Here is a 21,918-nt window from a genome sequence, read left to right as displayed (position 1 = left end):
GTAGGGGCTGGTGAACTTTTCGTTTGATTGTGTGTGCAGCGTGTTTGATTGTTGGTTGGTTGAAAATGTTGAAACAATAAAACAAAAACAAAAAAAACGCACTTTTACAGCAACTTTCGCCTTACAATTGCGCTCCAAAAAGAAGAGAGCGAGAAAGAGAGAGAGAGAGAGGACGTGGACGAAAGGGACGGAGCAAAATTCTGCTAAATAGTCACACAGAGAAAGAGAGAGAGAGAGCAAGGAGAAAGGAGAGGAAGAGAAAGAACCGAACGGATGACACACCTCACCACACACACACACATAGGTACACGCACACGCACCGACAATTGCTTCCCTAAAAAGCGTCACATCTTGTTAAATTTCTCGCTCGCTCTCTCTCTCTCTCTCTCTCTCTCTCTCTCTCTCTTTTTCTTAGCTGGCCCTATTCTGTGGCTGGAAAAACTAATCGCTTGTTTCGCATCGTTTCCAGTCCCACAAAACGCCCACCATTTTTTCGCCCTCTGCATCACACACACACACACACATATAGACACAGCCGCGGAACGCACAATAGAAAAACGGTTAATGCACGGCGACGCTGTGGTTGCAACAGGGGGAAGTGGGGGAAGAAGCAGAGGAAAATCGCTACTGTCAAAGCTTCAACATTCCTGAGCCGGCAGAGACAGAGAGACAGAGAAAGAGAGCGAGAGAGAGAGAGAGAGAGAGAGAGAGAGAGAGGTCGCTGCGATCACGCGGGTCGCGACTGTTGCTCACCGTGCCTCACCCTCCTACACCACGCACACAGACACACACACACACGCACCCGAAGAGGTTGCACTCTCTTTGCCTTCCCGCTGCCCAACACACACACACACACACCGCTGGCTGGAATGAAAGTCAGTTCACAAACACACCACGCAACAAAACGATGAAAAGAAAATAAACCTTTTCTAGCTAAACGCCGCCACTAAACCATCCAAACAAAAAAAAAGAACGCTTGCAAAAAGATTCGCAAACAACAAACTGGCACGCACGCACGAATAAACAGGGTCCGAAAACACACAACCGCGAGCACGAGCGCGTCCGCACACACATACACACGGTACGGCGGTGAGGGAGAGACTAAAACAACGCCGAGCGCGCGCGACAATTCCAGCAGTGCGCTTTTCGCCCCGTTTCTGCCGGATAAAGAGAGAGCGAGATGAGCAGCAGCGGTGACACGAAGAAGACTGCACATCGTCAAACAGGGAGAACACACCCGTTGCTGTGTCTCTTTCCTTCGATCGCTTTCTCCCTCTCTCTCTCTCTCTCTCTCACTCTGGTGCTTTGCGGGCCACAGTTGCGATCCGGTGATCGCTCGCCTGCTCACTTCTGACGCGTCATGCACGCAGGCACACACACACGCACAGACACGGGGGCGTATAACGGATGCGCCAGACACACGCACACAGGCAGACGAGCGGGCACACGCACACACTCCATGTAAGCGGTGTCGTCAGCTCACGACGGCGGTGAGCGTGAGCGTGAGCTGGATGGCAAACGAACGGTGAGACGTGAGCACGGTGAGCAAACAGCGTACCACTCACCGATTGCTTACGTGTGTCGGCGCGTGTGAGTGTGTGCTTGCGATGGATGCACTCTCCGCTGCTCTCTGTCCTACACTGGGAGCGCACACACACACTGTCACTGTCTCTTTCGCGCCGGCCCATCTCTCTCTCTCTCTCTCTCTCGCTCTCTGTTTCCTACCCGCGCACAAACGCACATACACGCACACACACACTTTTCCACCCTGACCCAGCCCAATGCATTCGCGTGTCCTTTGCTTCCCTTCCCGGTCCCTTTTTACACCGCTTCACCCTGTGGCGGGCATTGTCCGGCAGGGGGCAGTGATTTGCTAATTAAGAGTCTCGCTAACATGGTTCGGCGGGCCAAAACGGCCCACAGCTCATGCCATTTTTGCTCGTTAACCGTGAAAACAATGCAACAGCGGCATTGTTTTGTCCGGCAAGTGGCCCATTGCTGCCCTCCTGCTAGCTCAAAAAGTGCATTCGCGGCCGGGGGAAGGAGGGCACCGTTCCAGCAGTAGTAGCCATGGAAACGTCATCATCCAATTGTGTGTTTTCGGACGAACGTGCACGGTACGAATCCACGAAAGAAAACGCTACTCACTCACAGCTTTCACACACTAGCGCGCACAAAAACACACGTACAGCTTCGCTTTCGAGACCACCGTAGCGGCCCTTATCGGCTATCGTACTAAAACTCCTATCCGCTCGACCGTACGGGACGCATTTGGTAAACAAGCACACGTTGACGTAAGCCCTTCCCGTGCTCGTTCCCCGTTGGGCAAGGCGAGGGTTTTTGGCGTTCAAAAATAGCTGCATCTCGCTCATTTTCACTAGCCATCCTGTACTCGCTTACAGTGCTCATTTGGACGCATGAAAAATGTAAAAAAAACGTGGTGGATGATGCGAAATAAAGGGCTCATTTTTTTGATTATTTTGAATGAAAATCAACAGAATAGTGGTACATGTGTTATTTTTTCTTCGTTTTCTTAAATCACTAAACAACGCATAGGATCGCCGTTCAAAGTGCTCGCACGCTCGCAGCTGAGCGAGATGTGATCAGGCAAAACATCCGGCGACAGGTAAGTTTGCTAAAAAATGCTTCATTTTAAGCATAAACATGAACGAAACGTGCGATACAGATCAACGGAAAGAAGGTAAGCTACCGATCAGAGAAGAACCATGGCCAATATGTCAATATGGAAGTTTTGTTGTATATGCCCAAGTGCCACAAATCCACTAAACGACCACTAAACGGCTTCTAAACGACTCAAGTTCTCTACCTAAACGGAATATAGAAAGACTTCGTTTAGCAGACGCCAAACGACTCATGCATTCTAAAAATAGCAAAAAAGCTGGTGGCGCTATCTGTTGGTGGGATACCCCAACCAGTTGAGCTTCATCGCTTGGAGGAGAGCTTTCTCATTTCCTCTGTACTGTTGTATGGTTTCGCATTGAAGTTATGCATCGCTAGAACTAGAACGGCGATACGATTGTTTAAATACTAAACTCCAATGGAAACCACCAGTACTGAAGCAAGTGAGATTTGAGTAATGGTCGTTGGTGTTGATACCCATGTATCTGACCACACGACCATTTATATAGATTTTTGCTCGGAAAGTTAGAAGGCTATATAATAGGTATAATAGCGAAACACATTGCAAGAAAAGGATAGCAATATAATGATGAGTTGTAATACGCCATCTATTGATCAAACCAATGAAGCTGTGGAGCTTTCATTTTTTTTATATGGATATTCAATTTTTCAGTCGTTTAAGCTTAATCTGTGGCGCTTGGGTGCTGCCAGGTGTAAACTTATGCAGAAGATTATTTTAATCACATGTTCGTCTCATCTTCTTTTTAGAACTGCTCCCAATTAACTACGTCGGGCTGGCATGGTCAGGATGCCAATAATTTTACAGGTTATTCGGCCCAGGAATGTCTTCTGTCATCCTCATCTGTTCCTGATCGGCGATTGGTACTACTCCACCTGCTCCAGTACTCTAGCTTGCTGGGCGGATCGAAAACGATCCACACAGCGCTCAGAGTGTTACAGGCAGCGATCTAGCAGCAACCGAACACGACATCGAACATGAAAAATATATGGGATTTGACATGTTCAATTTGATATCCAACAAATCGAACATGTCAAATCCCATACGTCTCATCCCTTGCAGAAAATGATATATTTGAGAAAATTTAAACGAACTTGATGACATGAGGTAGGTTTTGTCTGATATCTTTTAGGCTCCGAAAATGGTTTTGCCATCGAACATGCCCAATTGACATTTTCGAACACGAATAATCGGAAATTCGGGCAAATTGCCTTAAACTGGAGCCTTGGACTACCCTTAAACTGCATCAAATTAAAATGAATTCATTAAAAAATTCATTAAAATGAATTCAGAAAAAGTCGTAGTATGTCGCAGTCGTAGTAAATTTGTTGGCCATTTAATTTTGTACACCAACACATTCGCTCACCAGTGCGAGCTTTATGGCGGCCATCAAACCCTCGCTCGAAACGTCAAAAACCCTCGCAACGACTTACAAAAACGCTCGCCAGTGAGAGAAAATTGCACTGATTTGGAGCGTTGGCAAGCTCGTGAAACCCGTTTTTTAGCCTGCGGCGTACCCGCTTATACGGGCCTGTTTGAGCGCTGGGGAGTTTTCGCGGAACTGCTGCTGACACTTTAGGGATGGGTCTTTTTCTCGGAATCGCTGCACCTTTTCCCGGGCAGGAGTCGATTTCAGGCCAAGGCGTTCCCATGGTTCACTTTGGTCGAATTCGAATTTCAAATTCTTCTTCTATTTGACGTCACGTCCTACAGGGTCATGCTAGTCTATACAGGTTTTCGAGACTTAGGGCCGTGGCAACGCTTTTTCGCATGCGATTTTATCGGACGGCCTGTCACGTCCGACGTTATCTGTCAAATCCCATAGTCATATATCCCATTATTCATTGTCACATACATTCCCAAGTGCCACAAATCCACTAAACGACCACTAAACGGCTTCTAAACGACTCAAGTTCTCTACCTAAACGGAATACAGAAAGACTTCGTTTAGCAGACGCCAAACGACTCATGCATTCTAAAAATAGCAAAAAAGCTGGTGGCGCTATCTGTTGGTGGGATACCCCAACCAGTTAAGCTTCATCGCTTGGAGGAGAGCTTTCTCATTTCCTCTGTACTGTTGTATGGTTTCGCATTGAAGTTATGCATCGCTAGAACTAGAACGGCGATACGATTGTTTAAATACTAAACTCCAACGGAAACCACCAGCACTGAAGCAAGTGAGATTTGAGTAATGGTCGTTGGTGTTGATACCCATGTATCTGACCACACGACCATTTACATAGATTTTTGCTCAGAAAGTTAGAAGGCTATATAGGTCATAATAAAATGCAACTTGTCGAAACACATTGCAAGAAAAGGATGGCAATATAATGATGAGTTGTAATACGCCATCTATTTATCAAACCAATGAAGCTGTGGAGCTTTCATTTTTTTTCTATGGATATTCAATTTTCCAGTCGTTTAAGCTTAATCTGTGGCGCTTGGGTTGTCATTCCTTGCTACGGTGAAACTCGTACTATCTGAACAAAAAAGAAAATAATTGAGAAAACACTGGCTGAAAACAAATCAAACCTCTTATTATATGATTCCAAAGCGTTCTCATGACAGCGCATAAGGGTGTACAATTGGAATCCAGTTTACAAAGTTCTTAGAGCAAAGTAGACGCATCAAGTCTCGAAAAAGATCTCCATCTCGAGCTCAAATGCACCTATTAGAACTAATAGTACTTACGGCTTGAAATCGTTGAATCGTTGAAAAAACTCGTTCAACCTGCTGGAAGTACCGCTAGTCAAATCTCGAGTTCCGAGAGCTCCGATCGAACAGGTTCGGATTGACTCGTCCATCACTACGACTGTGTGAACAAAACGGTAGAGAATGGCACTCAAATTCTTTAAAACTTCGTATAAATGTCTGGTTTGCTTTAAGGTCATGCATACTACGCTTATTCACAATTAAACAGATTTGTTTACATTTCAATGAGTTTTCTTAATTTTTACATCACTTTCACAGTTCGCCTAGTTTCGGGACACATTCTACCGCGGCCTGTCAAACGGTCAAACGTTGTTTTCGTCGCGCTGGTTCGGTTGACGGTGGGGCAAAACACAAACACCAGCAGAGTACGTCAAAGTCACTGCCGCTGGACGACCTGTTTGACCTGCCCGCAGCTGTTCAACCGTTTCCCAACTCATCACGTAGCAATGGAGATCGTCGGCAACGTAAAGTGTTACGAGTGGGGCAAGCTGGGGCTCGACTCGTTCGTGGCCAAGCTGGCCCAGGCCAACAGCGACGGGCTGGAGGTGAAACCCGACTGCCCGTACGCGGAGCTGTGGATGGGCGATCACGTCAGTGGACCGGCCACGCTGAAAACCGACGGCAAAGGGCTGGACCAAGCGATCCGGGCCGATCCGGCCGGGATGATCGGGTCGTCCACCGGCCAGCAGCTACCCTTTCTGCTGAAGGTTCTGAGCATTCGGATGGCGCTGAGCGTTCAAGTTCATCCCGATAAGGTAATGGGAGATGGTTTGTTTCTTTCGCTGCCCTTCACTTTATTGTGACGTCCTGTTCCCGTTACAGACGGAGGCGGAGAAGCTGCACCGCCAATTCCCGGACATCTACAAGGACCCGAACCACAAGCCGGAGCTGGCGATTGCGCTGACCGACTTCCAGGCGCTGTGCGGCTTTCGACCGCACGAGGACATTGCCCGCTCGCTGCAGGAAACGGTCGAGCTGCAGCAGCTGCTCGGGGCGGAAGTGCTTGCCAAGCTCGAAGCGCGTGACCCGTCCGCCGTGCGCGAAGGTTACGAACGGCTAATGCACAGTACGCCCGAAGCCATCGAACGGTGCATCGCGGCAATGGCCAGCCGGATGCAATCCGCCGACAGCGCGTCCGAGCTGCGCGACCTCTTTCTGCGCCTGCACGCCGACTTCGGCTGTGATGTGGGCGTGCTGTCGATCTACTTCCTCAACTACCTGCGCCTGCAGCCCGGCCAGGCGATCTATCTGGCGGCGAACGTGCCGCACGCCTACCTCGACGGCGACTGCGTCGAGTGCATGGCCTGCTCGGACAACGTGGTGCGGGCCGGGCTGACGCCAAAGTTCAAGGATGTCGACACGCTGCTGCGGCTCGTGCGGTACGACTGTCTGCCCGGCGAAAGCATGCTGTTTCAGCCGAGGCTGCTGCAGCCCGAGCGGCAACCGCACACGCGCACCTTCGTACCGCCCGTGCCGGACTTTGCCGTCGCGGAAATACGGCTGCCGGCGGCGTCGGCTGGCGGGCTCGAGTATAGCGTCACTAATCCGGACAACGGCTCGATTCTGCTTACCGTTGGGGGCGGCGGAACGTTGGTAGGGGAGGGCCGGGAGATTCGGCTGAGCATGGGAACGATCGTCTTTCTGCCGAGCAGTGCGGGCAAGGAGTTTCTGCTCAAGGTGGACGAGGCCGGTGAGCCATTCCTAGCGTTCCAGGCCATGCGCAATGATTTCGAATGATGTGATTGGCTTCGCGGAGCCGTGTAAAAGGCTGTAGTGAATGGATTTGTTATTTATTGTAGAGCTGTTGAATGTATACCTTTCGCCCTGAAAAAGTGCAATAAAAATCGCTTCTTTGTATTCTATAAGTTGCAGCGAGCCTTAATTCTTGTAATTCAGTTTGGTGTAATTATCTACTGGGAGTGTCACCTTCAACTACGGCGCAATGATAATCAGTCCAATACTTGCTGATCCACATTTCGCTGCCTGGTGTACTTCTCACATCGTCAGTCTGATAGAAAATCGTGCCCCACCTTGAAGATATGGTTGGTGGATGATTTGGCTCCAAAAGCTCATCTTAGTATAGCTACCTACGATATTCTCGGTAGCTAGGAGCGCAGAGTTGAAGACCAGAATGAAGTTTCCAGAACAGATCCTGTAAGCGCCATTGAAAATCTTTTGTAGTTCTTCAGGCTCTTAGATCTTCTCGGTCAGATACCGTGTCTGGCAGTTTATGAAATCATGGTATTGTTCACCATATTCAACTTACCGATCGTTCTCATGTCATGTCTACAACTCATAACTCTATTCGTATTCCTGTATCCGCCATATTCCTCCCATTCGGTGGTCTTCTACATCCTGAAAAACTCTCTGGATTATCTCGGCTTAATATTGCATAATATGTGACACGCCCCAACTCCATCTCTTATATTTCTATCCAGCTTAAGAAGGAAAACAAAAACACATTCCACAGCATTTGATCGAACAATTTATTATTTACATAAATATTACACAAAAACAAGGGCCGTTCTAAACAATAAAATAATAAAAAAAAAAACATTGGGGAAACTGAATAAACGTATTTATATATATAAATTCTCTTAAGGTGAAATGAACGTCCGTGGCATAGCAGAGAGGGAGCGGTAGGTGCCGTTGTGGTTGCGTGGTTGTTTTTTTTTTCATTTGCCCCCTCCCCGTCCCCGAAAACTCCGAGCCGGACTCTCGCGTTGCGTTAGGCTGCGCTCTTAATGTCCGGGAGGTACAACACTCCGTCGCTCCCCATCCCGTGGCGATGTATTTTGTACGTGCACTCTTCCCGTGTGTGGGACTACTCTTACTACTGTATCTTGATGTGGATGACTGCTCCGAAGAAGATAATGGTATTACTGCTACGACTACTGCTACTACTACTACGTTGTGGTGTGAGTATGAGCGGCAGGAATGGGTGAAAGACAGCGAGCGTCGGAGAGGGTTAGTCCGCCGGATATTCGACGCGCAGCGCAAGGAGCTCCGGGAGCTCTCAGGGAGTGTGGAGCGGCAACCACTGTGCTAATGGCCACTATTGTCTAGCTGTGTCGAGGCGGCGCCTCGGCTAAATGCGTTCCTGGAGCATTCGTGAGACTGCTCGCAAAAGTGTAACAATGTACGAGGAGAAGAAGGTGTGTGAGAGGGAGGATGGGGGCGATTCGAAACAAACTTGAAATGTGTATAATACAATGAGACAGCGGGATGAAGTAGAGATGGAAAGGTTGGAGGTGAGAGGTGAGCCTGGGATACGATGGCTACCATTAAAATGGGGATACGAGTCCTCAGCACGTACGGGCGACACTTCGGTTATCCCCGGGTCATCGCGCACACCCACGCCATCAACGCGCCCAGGCTCGATGGGAAGGAACAGTTCCGGAAGACGGGAGGATTAATAATACATCTAGAATCTCAGCGTACAACGGTTTCTTGCGGGTGGCAGGTGGGTGATGGATGCCACACTCTACTTGAATCCGATCGTCTCCGGCAGCTCGTTCAGGAATTGCTGCAAAAAAAAAAAAATCCAACCCGATTAGTAAAGGACATCAACCTGACATGAGCTGAAGGTGTTGAAGTCATCGTCTCTACTTACATACTGATGCGGCGAGTGAGTTTCGTGACCGTAGTCGGCCCACTTTGTCAGATCGATCGATGGAAGGATACCGCTCTTGCATGGCACTCGGGGGTTGCTGTCGAGTAAGAAGAACAGAAAAGCGTTGCAAGAAACGTACGTACATCCCCCCAACCATCTCATCATTGCTTACATTTCGTGATCCGGCAACACCATCGGGTAGATTTGCACGGTATCGATCAGGTCAGTGTTGTCGCAGATCAGTCGGGCCAGCTTCGCCTTCCGGATCTCCTGCAGCTGCTCCGGCGTGAAGGAGGACGGCTGGTTGGGCAGCTCGTACCAGAACCGGTCGCCGCGGCGCACGTAGCTGAACTGGGTCGCGATGATGCAGGCGAAGGTCGGCCCCAGCATCGATCCTGGCAGCGAGCGCTCGGAGACACCGCCCGACCACAGATCCACATCAGCCGGGTGTCTGCAACGAATCCGATGGTCAGTGTTAAAGAAAAACAATCAGAGCACTCCTGAAACCAGAACCAAAAGAGTCTACTCACTCGAAGATGCTCTCGTAGCGACGCACAGTCTCGTTCGGCATCGAGCCGAACAGCTCCTCGAAGCTGTCGGACGTCGGCAGGCCGCAGAACTTGCGGAACTCCATGTATCCGGGCACGCCGAACTCGCGGCCGCGCTGCATGTTGAACGACACCAGATCCATGCCGAACCGGGCGCCCTCCTTCTTGAACAGATGGTTCGTCACCTCCTGCGTGATCGAGTCGTCCATCGCCTGGGCCACCTGGTTCATCAGCCCCATCAGATACTCGTCGTACACGCCCGCTCGGTACAGGTCGTACGGTCGGCGAATCAGATCCGATAGACGCTTGGAGGCGATAAACTTGTGCGCCTTGGACCAGCGCTCGACAGCCGTCGGCAGCAGCGAGTGGCCGAACCGGAACGCAGCGGACGCGAACGAATCAATAATGGCCGGGTTGATGTTCTCGTCGTACCCATCCCAGTAGCCCTCCTTCGGCGTGAGCAGTCCGAACTTCTCCATCACCTCCTTGCCGAGCAGGATCGGCAGGAACTCGTTGTACGTGATGTGCTGGATGATGGCGATGTTGATGCGCCGCGACTCCTGGAACAGCGTCTCGTCGTCCCAGTGCGGGTTGATCTTGCCGAGCTCGGTCGCGATGCGGTTGTGCTCGCGGGCCAACAGCGTGTGCATGCAGGTCAGCACGAGCTGCTCGTTCACGCGGATCTCGCCCGCCTCAAAGCAGAACATGCTCTTGTTCGGGCGCGTGCACCCCTCATCCGGAATGTCCAGCTTCAGTGGCAGCAGATCCTTCAGCCCGTACTCCGCAAACACCGGGTTCATGCGCAACAGTCCGTTGTAGCCGGTTCGCAGTTTGCGCGTAAACTTCTCATTCACGCCGTAGATCGTGTTGCCGTCAATGACGGACGTGAGCGTGTTGAACTGTTGGCGGGAACCGAGCCGACAGCCGGCACGTGGCGACGGGAAGCCACGCACAAAGTCGATACACTTGACGTTAAACAGCCGATAGAAGTAGTCGTCGTCCGGCACGCGGATCTCATTGCAGTACGGGTGCTTCAGGTGGGGTGGGCGCTTGCAGCATTCCTCCGGATCGTTGCGGTTGATCGGGTCGAGCGGGGTCGCGGTCAGCGTAAAGTCGTGATCCATGAACTGGCCCCACGCGATCACAAACACCGTGCCGGCATGGTCATGGTAGCCCTCGTCCGGATGGATCGTGCGCGAGACGACGCGCGACAGCGGCAGATCGTGCCCGGTGATCGAGATGCGCGGCGCATTGATGCCGTCCGCGTACAGTGGACCGATCAGGCGCTGGAACGGTGTCATCGCTGCGCCCCAGGTCGGATGCTTCAGGTTGTTGCACAGCCCGTCCACCCGGCGGTACTTGCCCGGGCGGCATTCGACGCCGGACAGGAACGCGGGACACACCTCACGGATCAGCGTCTTCGAGGTGTCGATCGAGGGCAGACCCTTTTCGATCTCCTCGTACGACAGGCCGTAACTGAGAGAGCAACGAGAGAACGGTTAAGGTGGACTGGAACTGATGCACCTAAGCAGCTGGCTAGGGGCTACACTTACGTTCTTGCTAGCTGGATCGAGATGTCCAGCAGCAGCTCGCCGACCGTTGCGATGTCCTCCGTCTTCCAGTCACCCTTCGGCTGCGATACGCGGATCCGCTTCCGGGCATCCAGGTACGCCTGGTTGATGGCATCGTACGTGATACAGGTGGTCGCTTCTGCGTGCAGTGGTGCACTGGAATGTGGCCAAATAATAAAAAAAACCCTCACTCAATCGTTGCTCTGTCCATTCACCCCCGCCTCATCCATACTTACATCGTTCCACGGAACAGGTTGAGGTTGTAGTCGAAGGCGGACGACTTGCCGGGACCGTTCACGTACAACGCGCACTCGGTTGCGTGCTGATCGAAGGCCAGAAACTGACCATCGATACCGCCGATCGCAATAGCCGCAGCTATTGCCAGTAACCTGTTGGCAGACGAGAGGCAAACAATAAAACCGGTTTTAGCATTGTAGTGTCTTATCAACGCGATAGCTGGCTGCGCCCAATTTCGATACCTCATTGTAAACCGTATCGAAATTAAGCTACTGTTATTGGCAGTGGCTCGGTGGTGCGTTCGATTGGTGCGCTAGCTCCTACAAGGTCGGTTAGGGACGAGATTCCCATTCTGGACTGTGGCTCGGGCTTTGTATTATTGATTGACTTTGACAACAACTTTTAGTCCAGCTTTTAGTCCAGCAATAATTGACCGCACATTTTTGTGGGACTTTTTGTTCAAATCAAGAAGAGGAAGAAGAATGGCTTTTTTTTCATACGCCTCATAATTTTTGACAATCGAAAACGGGGTGGAGTTTTGAGCCCTTTTCTTCTCGCTTCGCTGCTGTGTGTTCAACTTCATTAAGCCTAATCGAGCTCCATAAAGACGTTAATCCCACCCTCTCAAGGACGTATGAGACATTGTTCCCAATGCAGCAGCGTTTGCATTTGCCCTACTTTTCCAGCCCAGCCCAATTGGATAGGTCGGATTTTAGTTTTGTTTCTTTCCATTTCAAAGATGGCTTGGGGCCGTTGGGGCAAACCCTTCCATTTGCAGGACAATCACGCACGAAGGGCGTATATGTGTGAGTGTGTGTGTATCATTGTAGAATCGAACACGCAATACGCGAACCAGTATTTGCGTTCGCGCAACAGTGCCCGGGACAGACGCACGTGTCAAGGGAAGCCGGGCATGCAAAAAGGTGGCGAAGCAACTAGCTCCCCCCCCCAATCAAGGCTGGCTCTCGGAGTGATCTGCAGCATTGGATAGGGAAGGAACACACACACACGACCCACAGTGGAGCCACATGTAGTAAAGTGTACTTTCACTTTCGTTAATGCTCGAACTCGACGCACGTTTAAATGCGGTTGCGCGAACTGACCGACGCATTGCGTATCTGGAGCAACCCCCCCACCACCATCTGATGCTGACCGTAGGGCACCTTCCGGCCAACAAGAGCGGGGGGGGGGTGCCTTTGAGGAGTGTTTGAGAGAAGGGGGAAGTCATAAAAGCAACTCATAAAGGGATCGCTAAAGCCTTGCCTTGGTCCTGCCGCAGAGGTGTTTGCTGCTGCTGGTGCTTGTTCAATTTTTCTTGTTCTTCTTTTTTTTCCCGTTCCACAGCATGGCACCGGTGCTGCGCCGCCTCTTGCGGCAGATTTCTGCGTACAACAAATGCGTACGTAGCTGCCGCGGCGCATTCTTTGCGCACCAGGACGCGATGCTGTGAAAGGTGAGCCGTTGCTGTATCAATACATTATAACCCCTGGCGTGATTTTTTTTTTCGATTGTGCAAGCGATCAGAGGCTGTGTGGTGGAACGAGGGGGGGGGGAGGGTTGAAACATACAGAACATGCACACATAATGAACGGCGTGTGTGTGTGTGTCGCAATGTGCTCTTTTCTATGCAACGTCTTGGCGGTGACGGCGGTTCGCGGTGACAACAGCCCGGATCGATCGAGTGCGCGCATTGATGGATGGATGGGTTGCTCTCGTAACAAAAGCCCGCCACCACCACACGATGTGTCACCACCACAGCTGATCCGGCTGCCCATGATTGTTAGGCCACGAAAGCATTCCGGCTGCAGCGTGGGCCCATTGGCAATCCGAAAGGGATTCGATTCGCATCGCGTTAACCCAGATCGTTCGGACTGTGCTGGCGGATTGCGTCAGCGCTCGTGCTAGATCCCGCAATCACTGCATGAGGGGTGGACCACCTACATGTACATGTAGTGTATGAGGTGGTTTTTAAAAAGAGTTTACCAGTAAAAGTGCAAGTCCAACGGTTTGGAAAGATATGCTTCACAAACTGCCAGTCTCTCGTTATTTTTCCGTTCAGCATACGCCATAAAGCCGCCATCAGCCCGGGAGAACACCATCTGCGGCGTGAAATGTGATCCGTGGGTGGGTTGGCGCTGGCTGGCGTGAAAAACCCGAAACGCATTACGCAAGCGGGTGTCGGGTTGCGCTCGATGCCAATCATTTGCATTTTGCAAAATAAAACCAAAAAACCGCCTCCCACCGAAATCGTTCGACCCAGCGTGATCCCTGAACCCTTTCACCAGCTGGAGGGGTTGGAGGGGAGGGGGGGGGCTTTTGACCCACGCCCCTTTTTGCTGCACGCCTAGCGGGACGTTCTGGTCGCGGCGACGGTGCATTCACCCTCGGCGGCGGTACGGCAGCTCACCCTATCTTCGGACGGCTACTGCTTTCTACCGCAATGGGGAAAAGCACGCGGGTAGTAGGGGGCCTCCGAAAACGGTGGTTCACTGCATTCGGGCGGCATCGAGGCCTGCATCTTGGTGCGCGAGCGGTCCGGAAATGCGCGAACAAAACGGAAAGTTGGGAAAGATAACGAGGCGGGTTTGGTGCATGTGACACGCGACTAACGCTACGGGAGGATGAGCTGGTGGGGAGTGTGTGTGAGTATGCTTCCCACTTCCAACAATTCAATGTTCATCCTCCCCCCCCCCCCTCTTAAAGAGCGTTTACTTATCCTATTTGTTTTTTAAATGCTTTCGCACACTCCACAAAACAGGGAAACACGTGCGGGGAGAAGAAGAGAGCTGTTTTTCTGTTGGCAGATATCGCTTTTCAAAGCGAAGCGTTTAGTTTTCCATTTCACCAGGCAGAAGAGGGCACAGGTAGCGGGAATGCGCGGGGGAAGCAAGAAGCGTTTGGAGCGTCCCCGCTTAAGGGAAACTCGATCCGAAAACCTGATAGCCCGGGAAGGAAAGTAAAAGCATTGCATCTCTCGCCTCCCTTTACCGGTGTTAGTGTTTGTATGTGTGTGTGTGTCTTCGGTGAACCGTTTTGGCTGCGCCCTGTCAGGTCGGCCGCCCAAGAATCGCCCCAAGCAGCGCGCGCTTCGGGTGAAAGGGAAAAAGCGCGACCCGATCCGCACGAAATCCGGTCGAAATCCGAAAAAGGGGAATCCGGTCTGGGACGGGCGAGTGGGTCGCAGGTGCGTGGAACTGGGGGGAGACGAGCAGTTTGAAAGCCAAACCGACGGCGGTTCTGCTAACCCCTTCCCCCCTCAGGTGGACCGAAAACAAGACGCGCGCCGGGGGAGTCGCTGGGATCCGCAAAAGGGCAACGACATCGACCGTGAAATTGGGGACAGCCGTGGCCGATCAGGTTGAGCCCCGGGCCGGTTCGGTGCTAGGGCCCTGATCTCTCGAAACCAGTTCGCCGGGACGCCGCGGCGTGCCAGAATTGGTCTACCGGGCAGGCAACGCCAACCGTGTGGCGTCCGTGACATATTTTGTTCATTGCTATTGATCTTGGGCGTTGCTTACGGGGTGGAGTCACCCAGAAGGGTTAGCCAGAGGGGGACTGAGCTGAGCTTCCAGTGTTTAGATGGAAATTCTGGTACGTCAGACGTCCTGGAATGCCAAAATGGAGTCATAACATCCAGTTGAAAACTTTAGAGTTGATCCGAGATTTGAAGATTTGCGTCAGAACTGAAGGGACTGAAGGGTCTGAAGTGAGTTTATATTGTTTAAATTGTAGTTCTGTAATCACAGACATCCTGGAATGTCAAAAATGAAGTCATAAGATTAGTTTCACAACTTTGTAATTTAACCGAGATGTGAAAATTTATTTCAGAAAACTGAGAATTTGGAGTATTCTACGCTGCATGGGGTCTCAAAGGAACTTAGAACATTTAGATCGCAGTTTTGAAGTGTTGGATGTCCTAAGATTTCAAAAATAAACTCATTGCATTTAGATGAGTACTTTGGAGTTGGATCCAGTGATAGAAATTTTTTCAGAACTCAGAAGATATACATTGAAATAGACTGGAATAGGTTTAATGAATATTTAGAACGTAATTCTGAAATGTAAGATGTGCTGAAATGTCAATAAAGAAGTCATTACATTAAGTTGACATCTTTAAGATTGGATCTAAGATTCATTTGAGAAAGATAGTTTGTAAAAAAATGATACTTCTAAATGCATGTACAACATACTATATTATGAAATTGAGAATTGTCGGAAGCATATATTTATCATCACACTAAAAGATCAGCATTAGAAATTAACCCAAAATATATGAAGTATGATTCTTAAGATTTTGCTACGAAAGACGACTTGCATGAACTCAGGAAATTGAATGTTTTCGGATGTCTGAGATCTTGAATACTTCAGAACTCCTAGCTATTGAAATAGATCCTAATATCTTCTGGAAATCTCAAGAAATGCCCGTTACATCTGCTTTCGTGCTCTATCCAAGGTTTCATCCACACTGTAAACAGACTTACATTATGATACATTTCTGTCTCGAAGATTCACCTCCAAAAATGGCGAAAAGTTTCCAGTGCACATCGTACGCGGAACACACACAAACTTCACAAGATGCTTGTTTTTGTTTTAATGCACCACCCGCTCCCATTAACACTCGAAAGCATCCGAGAGCCAATCACTTCGGGGGGCAGCAATAAAATGAATAATCAAGCAATACAAAAGGTACTGCAGCATGGCACTAAGAGGGAGAAGGGGGGTTTGATCACATTGTTGATTCGATTCGTAATTTTCGTAGCCACACGTCCGCCCGTCCCTAATGTGAGTTTCATGTGTATTAGACGGCAGGGTTGCATCATCATCTGCCCTCCACTGCGATACCAGGCCTAACGACAAGCCGTGCTATTGAAGACGTGATTCGTTTCACTTCAAAGTGCGCAAACTTTCAAGTGCGCTCTCGAGCCACGGGTTGGATCCGATGGATGTGCTTGTGAACTGCACATTTTGGCACACCGTTTGGCATTTGTTTTTTTGTTTTATTTTTTATTGGTGTCCGAGGGAGGCCAATAAAGGGTAGCGGAGGCTTCGGACTCAATCGCAAGATAGTTCGGTGCGCTATCTGTCGAAGTGGTACCGCTGTCCAGCCTAATTGTGGTTGGTCGGGGTGTTGCTGTTGTAGTTGTTTTGTGCGCTACAATGTTGATCGTGCTGTAAATGGAATAAAAAACAACAACAACCCTCCACCACGATCCAAGCGTGGATCTCTTTGCGCCTCTTCAATTTCGGGGTGCCGTTCACTCCTCGCACTAAATGTTAATGCTACCCCCCCATTTTCATTCCCTGCCCAACCACACCGGGTGCAATAAATAAAGTAACATTCCCAGGGCAAAGAAACCCCCTCGCGGGGAGGGAGGCACATCGCCTGCCAGCATACAAAAACCTCCCGGCCATCTTCCGAAAGCAGGGGCCTACCCATCTTCTGGGAAGCGACAGTGCAGACTAATGTGGCAAATTTGCCGATTACGGGTGGGCGGGCGGGCAGGTTGTGTTTTACGACATGCTTTCGCGCGCTTGGGCAGCATGAAATGCTAATTTTGTGGAGCAAACGGCAAACGTGCGGCATGTCAACCTTGGCGCTGCCGCCAGGCCAAAGAAAGACGTGCCGCCGCTTCTTAATTGCCGCGCAGTCTGACCTGAAGCGGGTTGATGTACATTGTGGAGAGGTGCGCACAAGTGTATCTTGTCGTTTCGGTACATCAGTTTTTGAATTTCAGTGGTTGCGGGTGGGTAGTTACATTTTTTTTGTTGTTGCTGCTGCAACAACATTCCACGGCGGTTTCTTTCGCTGCTACTTCTGTTGTGCGGTTGTGGCCTTGCTCTAGAAATCTTCCGACAAAAATCTAGCCCCATCAATTCTTTTGTGTTTTTCAACGGCAGCGACGGCACATCTTCACTCAGTTTTGCAAACAGTTTCGCCACCAGTGTCGCCATGAGGTTTTGATGGACCAGTCCTTCATTCAAAACTACATTCTACCGTCCTGTAAACGAAAACCAGCTGTATCTATTTATGAATCCGAAAAGCCTGACGACCCACTGGTGCTATCATGAGCATCGTAGGGCACCATTAGCCTCTCCCGTGTCGTTTTCTCCATCAAGCTTGGAAGACCTACTTTTTTGCCTAACAGCTCCTCCAACAACATTCGTGTTCTCCTGGCTTTGAGAAAAAAAAAACGAAATCCCCATCTGAGCTCCAAAAGATCGTTACAAGACGGCGGAACGGTATCGAACCACACCGAGAGAACCTCCTGGGGTTCCCGATAACAAACCGCAGACCGAGGCAGACGACAAGAACTAATCCCTCCCCCCCCTCCTCCCCACAAATCGGGGTTAATGACATGAAAATGGGCGAAAATGGTTGCGCTCCAGCCCGAAGTCGTCTTCGGCGTGGAATGCTAGCGCACGAAGATGGTGACGCCCGGTGTCAAGCACCTGTGTGTTTATGTATGCCGATCGTGGGGTGGCTGTTCTTTTCTGCTTCCACTTCCTCGTTGCCAGTGTCAAGTGAGGTGAATACCGACGAACACGTACGACACACACACACACACACACGGCGCGCTTCAGGTGACACATGCGTGAAGTGGATAGGCAAGCTTTTACAGCATGAAGCAGAAGTACAGGCGGCTGGAGGGATGAGGAAGCGAAAGGGTGAAAGCCTGGGAGAAAATACGTAAATAAATAAAGCGAAGTAGAAGAAAAACGCGGTTCGCCGGTGAGTGGTTGGGAATGCGTGCGAGCGAGAGAGCGCGATGATATACCGCCACCTGTCAAAGAATGGTAGTCTGCCTCCCCGACCCCCCCAGTTTGCTCGCTATCACCATCTCTAACAACCGTTAGCGCGCCTTCTGACTTTCCCTGCTGCTGTGACGATGAAATAGGAGATGCGGCAGCACGCTTTTTGTCGATAGCGACTCGGAATATCTACCGCAACGCAGCACAGCAGCAGCCGCCGCTAGGGACAGAGAGCTATGACCTTCTTTCCACCAGCCGGAAGATTAGCATTCATCAATAGCGGGGTGCTTTTAGAATCAACGACACGACACGGCTTGATAAGTTTCTAGTCCTACGAAAGTGGTTAAGCCATCTCGAGTGTGTGTGTGTTTGCTTTTAGCACAGCACGGTTAGCTTCTTAATGACATATGAGACATATTGGAAATTGGTTAGCACTTGCTGGAGAACGGTATGCCTTCGAGATTACCGTTTTTGGTGCTCACGAAGAATGTAATTAAAGCTGCGATTGTAAGAGACATATTCCATTATGTACATTTTTTTGAACATATTTGAATAAACTGGTTCATGTATTGTGGGATGATGATAAGATCAACTTCCAATTATTGGAGCTGCTGCGATATCTTAGGTATCGTAGGCTAGGGCCTAGGGTGAACAAGAATAATAGTTCGGAGAAACAACAAGGCCTTGGGGTATAGTTCAGAGTAAAGAATATCTCAAAATTATAGATATTGGATGACAAAGATTACATTCAAAATTCGTTAAAGTATTCAAATATTCAGAGAGTCACATCTTTGGAGCTATTCCAAATAAGTCAGTAAATGATGGTTTAAATCCACCGGGAAAATCTAGATGACGATGTAGTTTAGGCTCCAATACAGTTCGAGACATCGCCTTTAGACATATATAGATTGGAGCATGTCGAAAGGAACGCATTCGTGAGAGTATATATGTACCATCTCCTGCTTCAGAATGGCCCACGGGAGTACAGCGTGACGCATCGGGAACAACTGCTGCGCCGAAGACATCAGATGTCAAATATTACACTCAAGATTCTATTCTTCTGCATATTGAAGTTGAATGTTCGAGATTCCAAAACGCACAAGATACCTATTTCTCACGTCCTATTCGGTTGAAATATATGCCTGCAAAGCAATCATGTCCTCCACCATCTCCTCCTTCAGAATTTTAGATCGCCCAGGAGTGCACTGTGCCGCATCAGGAACACTTGTCCGTGCCATTCACTCGGTGCGCTGCAACTATCGAACTATTGGGCCACATTTCACCCAATTAAAAACAGAAACACAGCCCGATTTGCCTACAATCGAGCCCAGTCTCCTTTCCAGCGTCATCATCCTCACCAATAGGGTCATCTCGCAGACCCGACACGATTGCGCAACCCTGTTCGCTGTTAGTTGGCAACCCGCCAGGCCGCGTCGAAACAATTCCTAGCGCGCTGAGATGAGATGGTGATTTGTAGTGCTGAATGGAAGGCCATCACCTGTGACAGATCGTGGCAAAAAAACAAGACGATGGGAAAACGAACAAGAGGAAGAAGCAGAGCCCACTTCACCCGACCGCTGATCGCGGTGCTCTGCATCTAAAGCACCCACTTGGAGCGAGCGTCTTCACGCGAGGGCACCGGTGGGCAACGTTCACGAGCACGCAAAGCGCTATAAAGATCGCGATGCGATGACACGTTCCATTTCTACCAGCGCATCAACAACTCATCAACAGCTCCGGCGCGGAGCGGGGCTGCAGCAGGAACAGACAGAAGCGCCGCCAGCGCGCTGTGCTGTGTCGGGTTCCCTTCACTCCTTTCTTGTGTGCCGCGACTGTTGTCTTTTTTTTTTACTGCCGTTGTTTTTCTAGATCGTGAACACTGCGCGAAAATGGCGCAAACTGATCGTGTGTGGCTGTGTGTGTGCGGATCACCCGGGCGCGAGAGCATGGCCTACTTGTATGGCCCCGCGCAAGAGGCATCCACCGCTCCAGCTGGCGGAAGGTTGACGGTGACCTCGTGCGGGGAATAAGTTCTTCTTTCGGCGTGCTCAAACCACTGGCTGCGTGTGTGTGTGTGTGTACCAATGTAGCAGTCGGTAGCTTCACTGTCACTTTCGAAAAACCTTCACCGCATCCTTCCCAAAGCCGCTCCTCCAGCGCCAACTTGCGGCGTTACGGTGCGGCGTTCGTCGCTTGACTGTGCACAGCGGTTCTTTCGAGCGTTTCCCGACTCGTTTGGTAGTTGTTGTTGCTGCTGCTGCTTTATCGCAGCCAAGAGCTGGAGAAGGGAAGCCCGATCTTTGTTGCAGCGCTCCGGTTTTGCACTGGCTCACACCAACACCCGGCCCTCCTCCCCTCGGAACGGCAGTCGTGATCGAAAAACTCGCAATCTGCTCGCGAAATCCTCCGCTGCTAATCAGCAATCGGGGGCAATCGTTCTGGATTTCGCTGCCATCATATTTATCGTTCCCCATGCCGTCTCCCCCCTTTGGCCTTCCTTCCTACAGCGAAGGTTACCCCGCGAAGGTGAAAGGGATCTCGGGGCTGGCAGGCCCGCCGGGTGACTTACCTGATCATGCTGGCTGGCGAACTGCGGACTGCAGCAGGAGTTGATTGCGCACGGACGTGACTGGGTTGAGTGGGTATGGGGTGAGCAACGTTTCGGGCCCTCACGGGGAAGGCTCCACTCCCGCTCTAAACGCACCGCTTGGTATCTGTCTAAACGCACCACACTTCGGGCGGGACACTTCTGGGAAGGTAAATTCACCACACGTGCACCACACGATCGCGATCTGAACTGTTTTTATCGTGTTTTTGTTTTCGCCTGGAGTTTGTGTTTTTTTTTTATGATAGAAATGAAGAAACAAAAAAAAAAAGAAGATATCAGACACACTGCGAAATATGAACCCGGAGGAGATGAAAAATAATGTACCAACTGTTTCAAACAGAACAGAACAAACTAACCTAGGCGAGGAGAAATCTCGCTGTACGAGCTCCACTTTGTGCAACACTAACTGACCCCGTGTACAACACACCACTAACTGGGAAAGGTCTGCACTGCGAAAAAGGCACACCCGTTGCCGCGAACGGTTCAACTAGAACTGAGCGCACCGCATGAATTCGACACGGCACGTAAGGCTCCGCGGTCGTCGGTCGTGGCTCCGCGATCGTGGCTTGCGTCGCACGCGCTGGATGGAAGGGGCACGATGGTGCGCAAATTGTAGCTGCCGGGTTGGGGATGTAGTGGAGGCGATGGGGAGGGGGGGCTTTTTTAGGGCGGCTCGGGGATATAACCATGGCTTAAAGGAGCCCCAAACTGTACATAAACTCTCACACACACACACACACACACACACACACACACACACACACACACACACACACACACACACACACACACACACGCACACACACACACACACACACAAACCTGTCCATTCGGATGTCTTTTGTCCCGTGTCGCACGCGAACCCGAAAAGAGGAGACCCGAAGAGATAAAAGAAAAACTGGCCTCTCCCTTTCTCTTTTGCACATACACACACGCACGCACGTTTTATGCTGCACACAGCTCACTGAAGGAAGGCAGGTGGCGAAGGAAAAAGGGAGGTAGGTAAAGTCTTGAGGAAACTGGCACTTTCCGTTCCGATTCCGAACCGTTTGATTCTTTCTCTTTGCTCGCTTACGCTACACGATGCACTGCCGCTTGTTGCTAAAGAGTCACAAGAGGGGAAGGGCAAGAGGGGTGAAGGGGGAGAAGAAATGAGGTTGCCCGTGGTGATATAAGAAGGTTGCCCCCACCCGACGTGGTGCACAGCTCCCGGGCAGGCA

General features: G+C 50.5%; 3 protein-coding genes across 15 annotated transcripts in view; 1 reads left to right on the top strand and 2 right to left on the bottom strand.

The window, feature by feature from the left end:
- The window catches only part of LOC121593153 (protein lap4), a 51,259-nt gene extending 48,984 nt beyond the window's left edge, over positions 1–2,275 (bottom strand). For 2 of the 12 annotated variants that reach the window (XM_041915356.1, XM_041915375.1), the window contains exon 1: positions 925–1,199. The gene's annotated coding sequence lies outside the window, so the exon portion shown is untranslated. Of the gene's footprint in view, positions 1–753; positions 865–924; positions 1,201–2,148 lie in introns of those variants that run through there. The other 10 variants (XM_041915304.1, XM_041915313.1, XM_041915277.1 and 7 more) reach the window with 10 other exon arrangements.
- A 3,205-nt stretch (positions 2,276–5,480) lies between these two features.
- LOC121596954 (probable mannose-6-phosphate isomerase) lies at positions 5,481–7,230 on the top strand. 2 transcript variants are annotated; one of them, XM_041922378.1, is made up of 3 exons: positions 5,481–5,545; positions 5,630–6,126; positions 6,194–7,230. In XM_041922378.1, the coding sequence occupies exons 2-3, from the start codon at positions 5,818–5,820 to the stop codon at positions 7,106–7,108; spliced, it is 1,224 nt and encodes a 407-aa protein (XP_041778312.1). In that variant the 5' UTR covers positions 5,481–5,545; positions 5,630–5,817; the 3' UTR covers positions 7,109–7,230. The 2 variants fall into 2 exon arrangements, with proteins under 2 accessions (XP_041778312.1, XP_041778301.1); XM_041922367.1 differs by having other exon boundaries at positions 5,541–6,126.
- An 818-nt stretch (positions 7,231–8,048) lies between these two features.
- LOC121595841 (peroxidase) lies at positions 8,049–21,418 on the bottom strand. The gene is made up of 8 exons (XM_041920123.1): positions 21,055–21,418; positions 20,660–20,914; positions 11,340–11,492; positions 11,086–11,259; positions 9,515–11,008; positions 9,157–9,435; positions 8,985–9,081; positions 8,049–8,897 (listed from the first exon to the last, which is right to left on the bottom strand). The coding sequence occupies exons 2-8, from the start codon at positions 20,665–20,667 to the stop codon at positions 8,856–8,858; spliced, it is 2,247 nt and encodes a 748-aa protein (XP_041776057.1). The 5' UTR covers positions 20,668–20,914; positions 21,055–21,418; the 3' UTR covers positions 8,049–8,855.
- Positions 21,419–21,918: the final 500 nt, after the last annotated feature.

The sequence above is a fragment of the Anopheles merus genome, chromosome X, assembly GCF_017562075.2.
Source record: "Anopheles merus strain MAF chromosome X, AmerM5.1, whole genome shotgun sequence".
Classification (NCBI taxonomy): Eukaryota; Metazoa; Arthropoda; class Insecta; order Diptera; family Culicidae; genus Anopheles; species Anopheles merus.
This window is presented reverse-complemented; position numbering and strand designations above follow the sequence as displayed.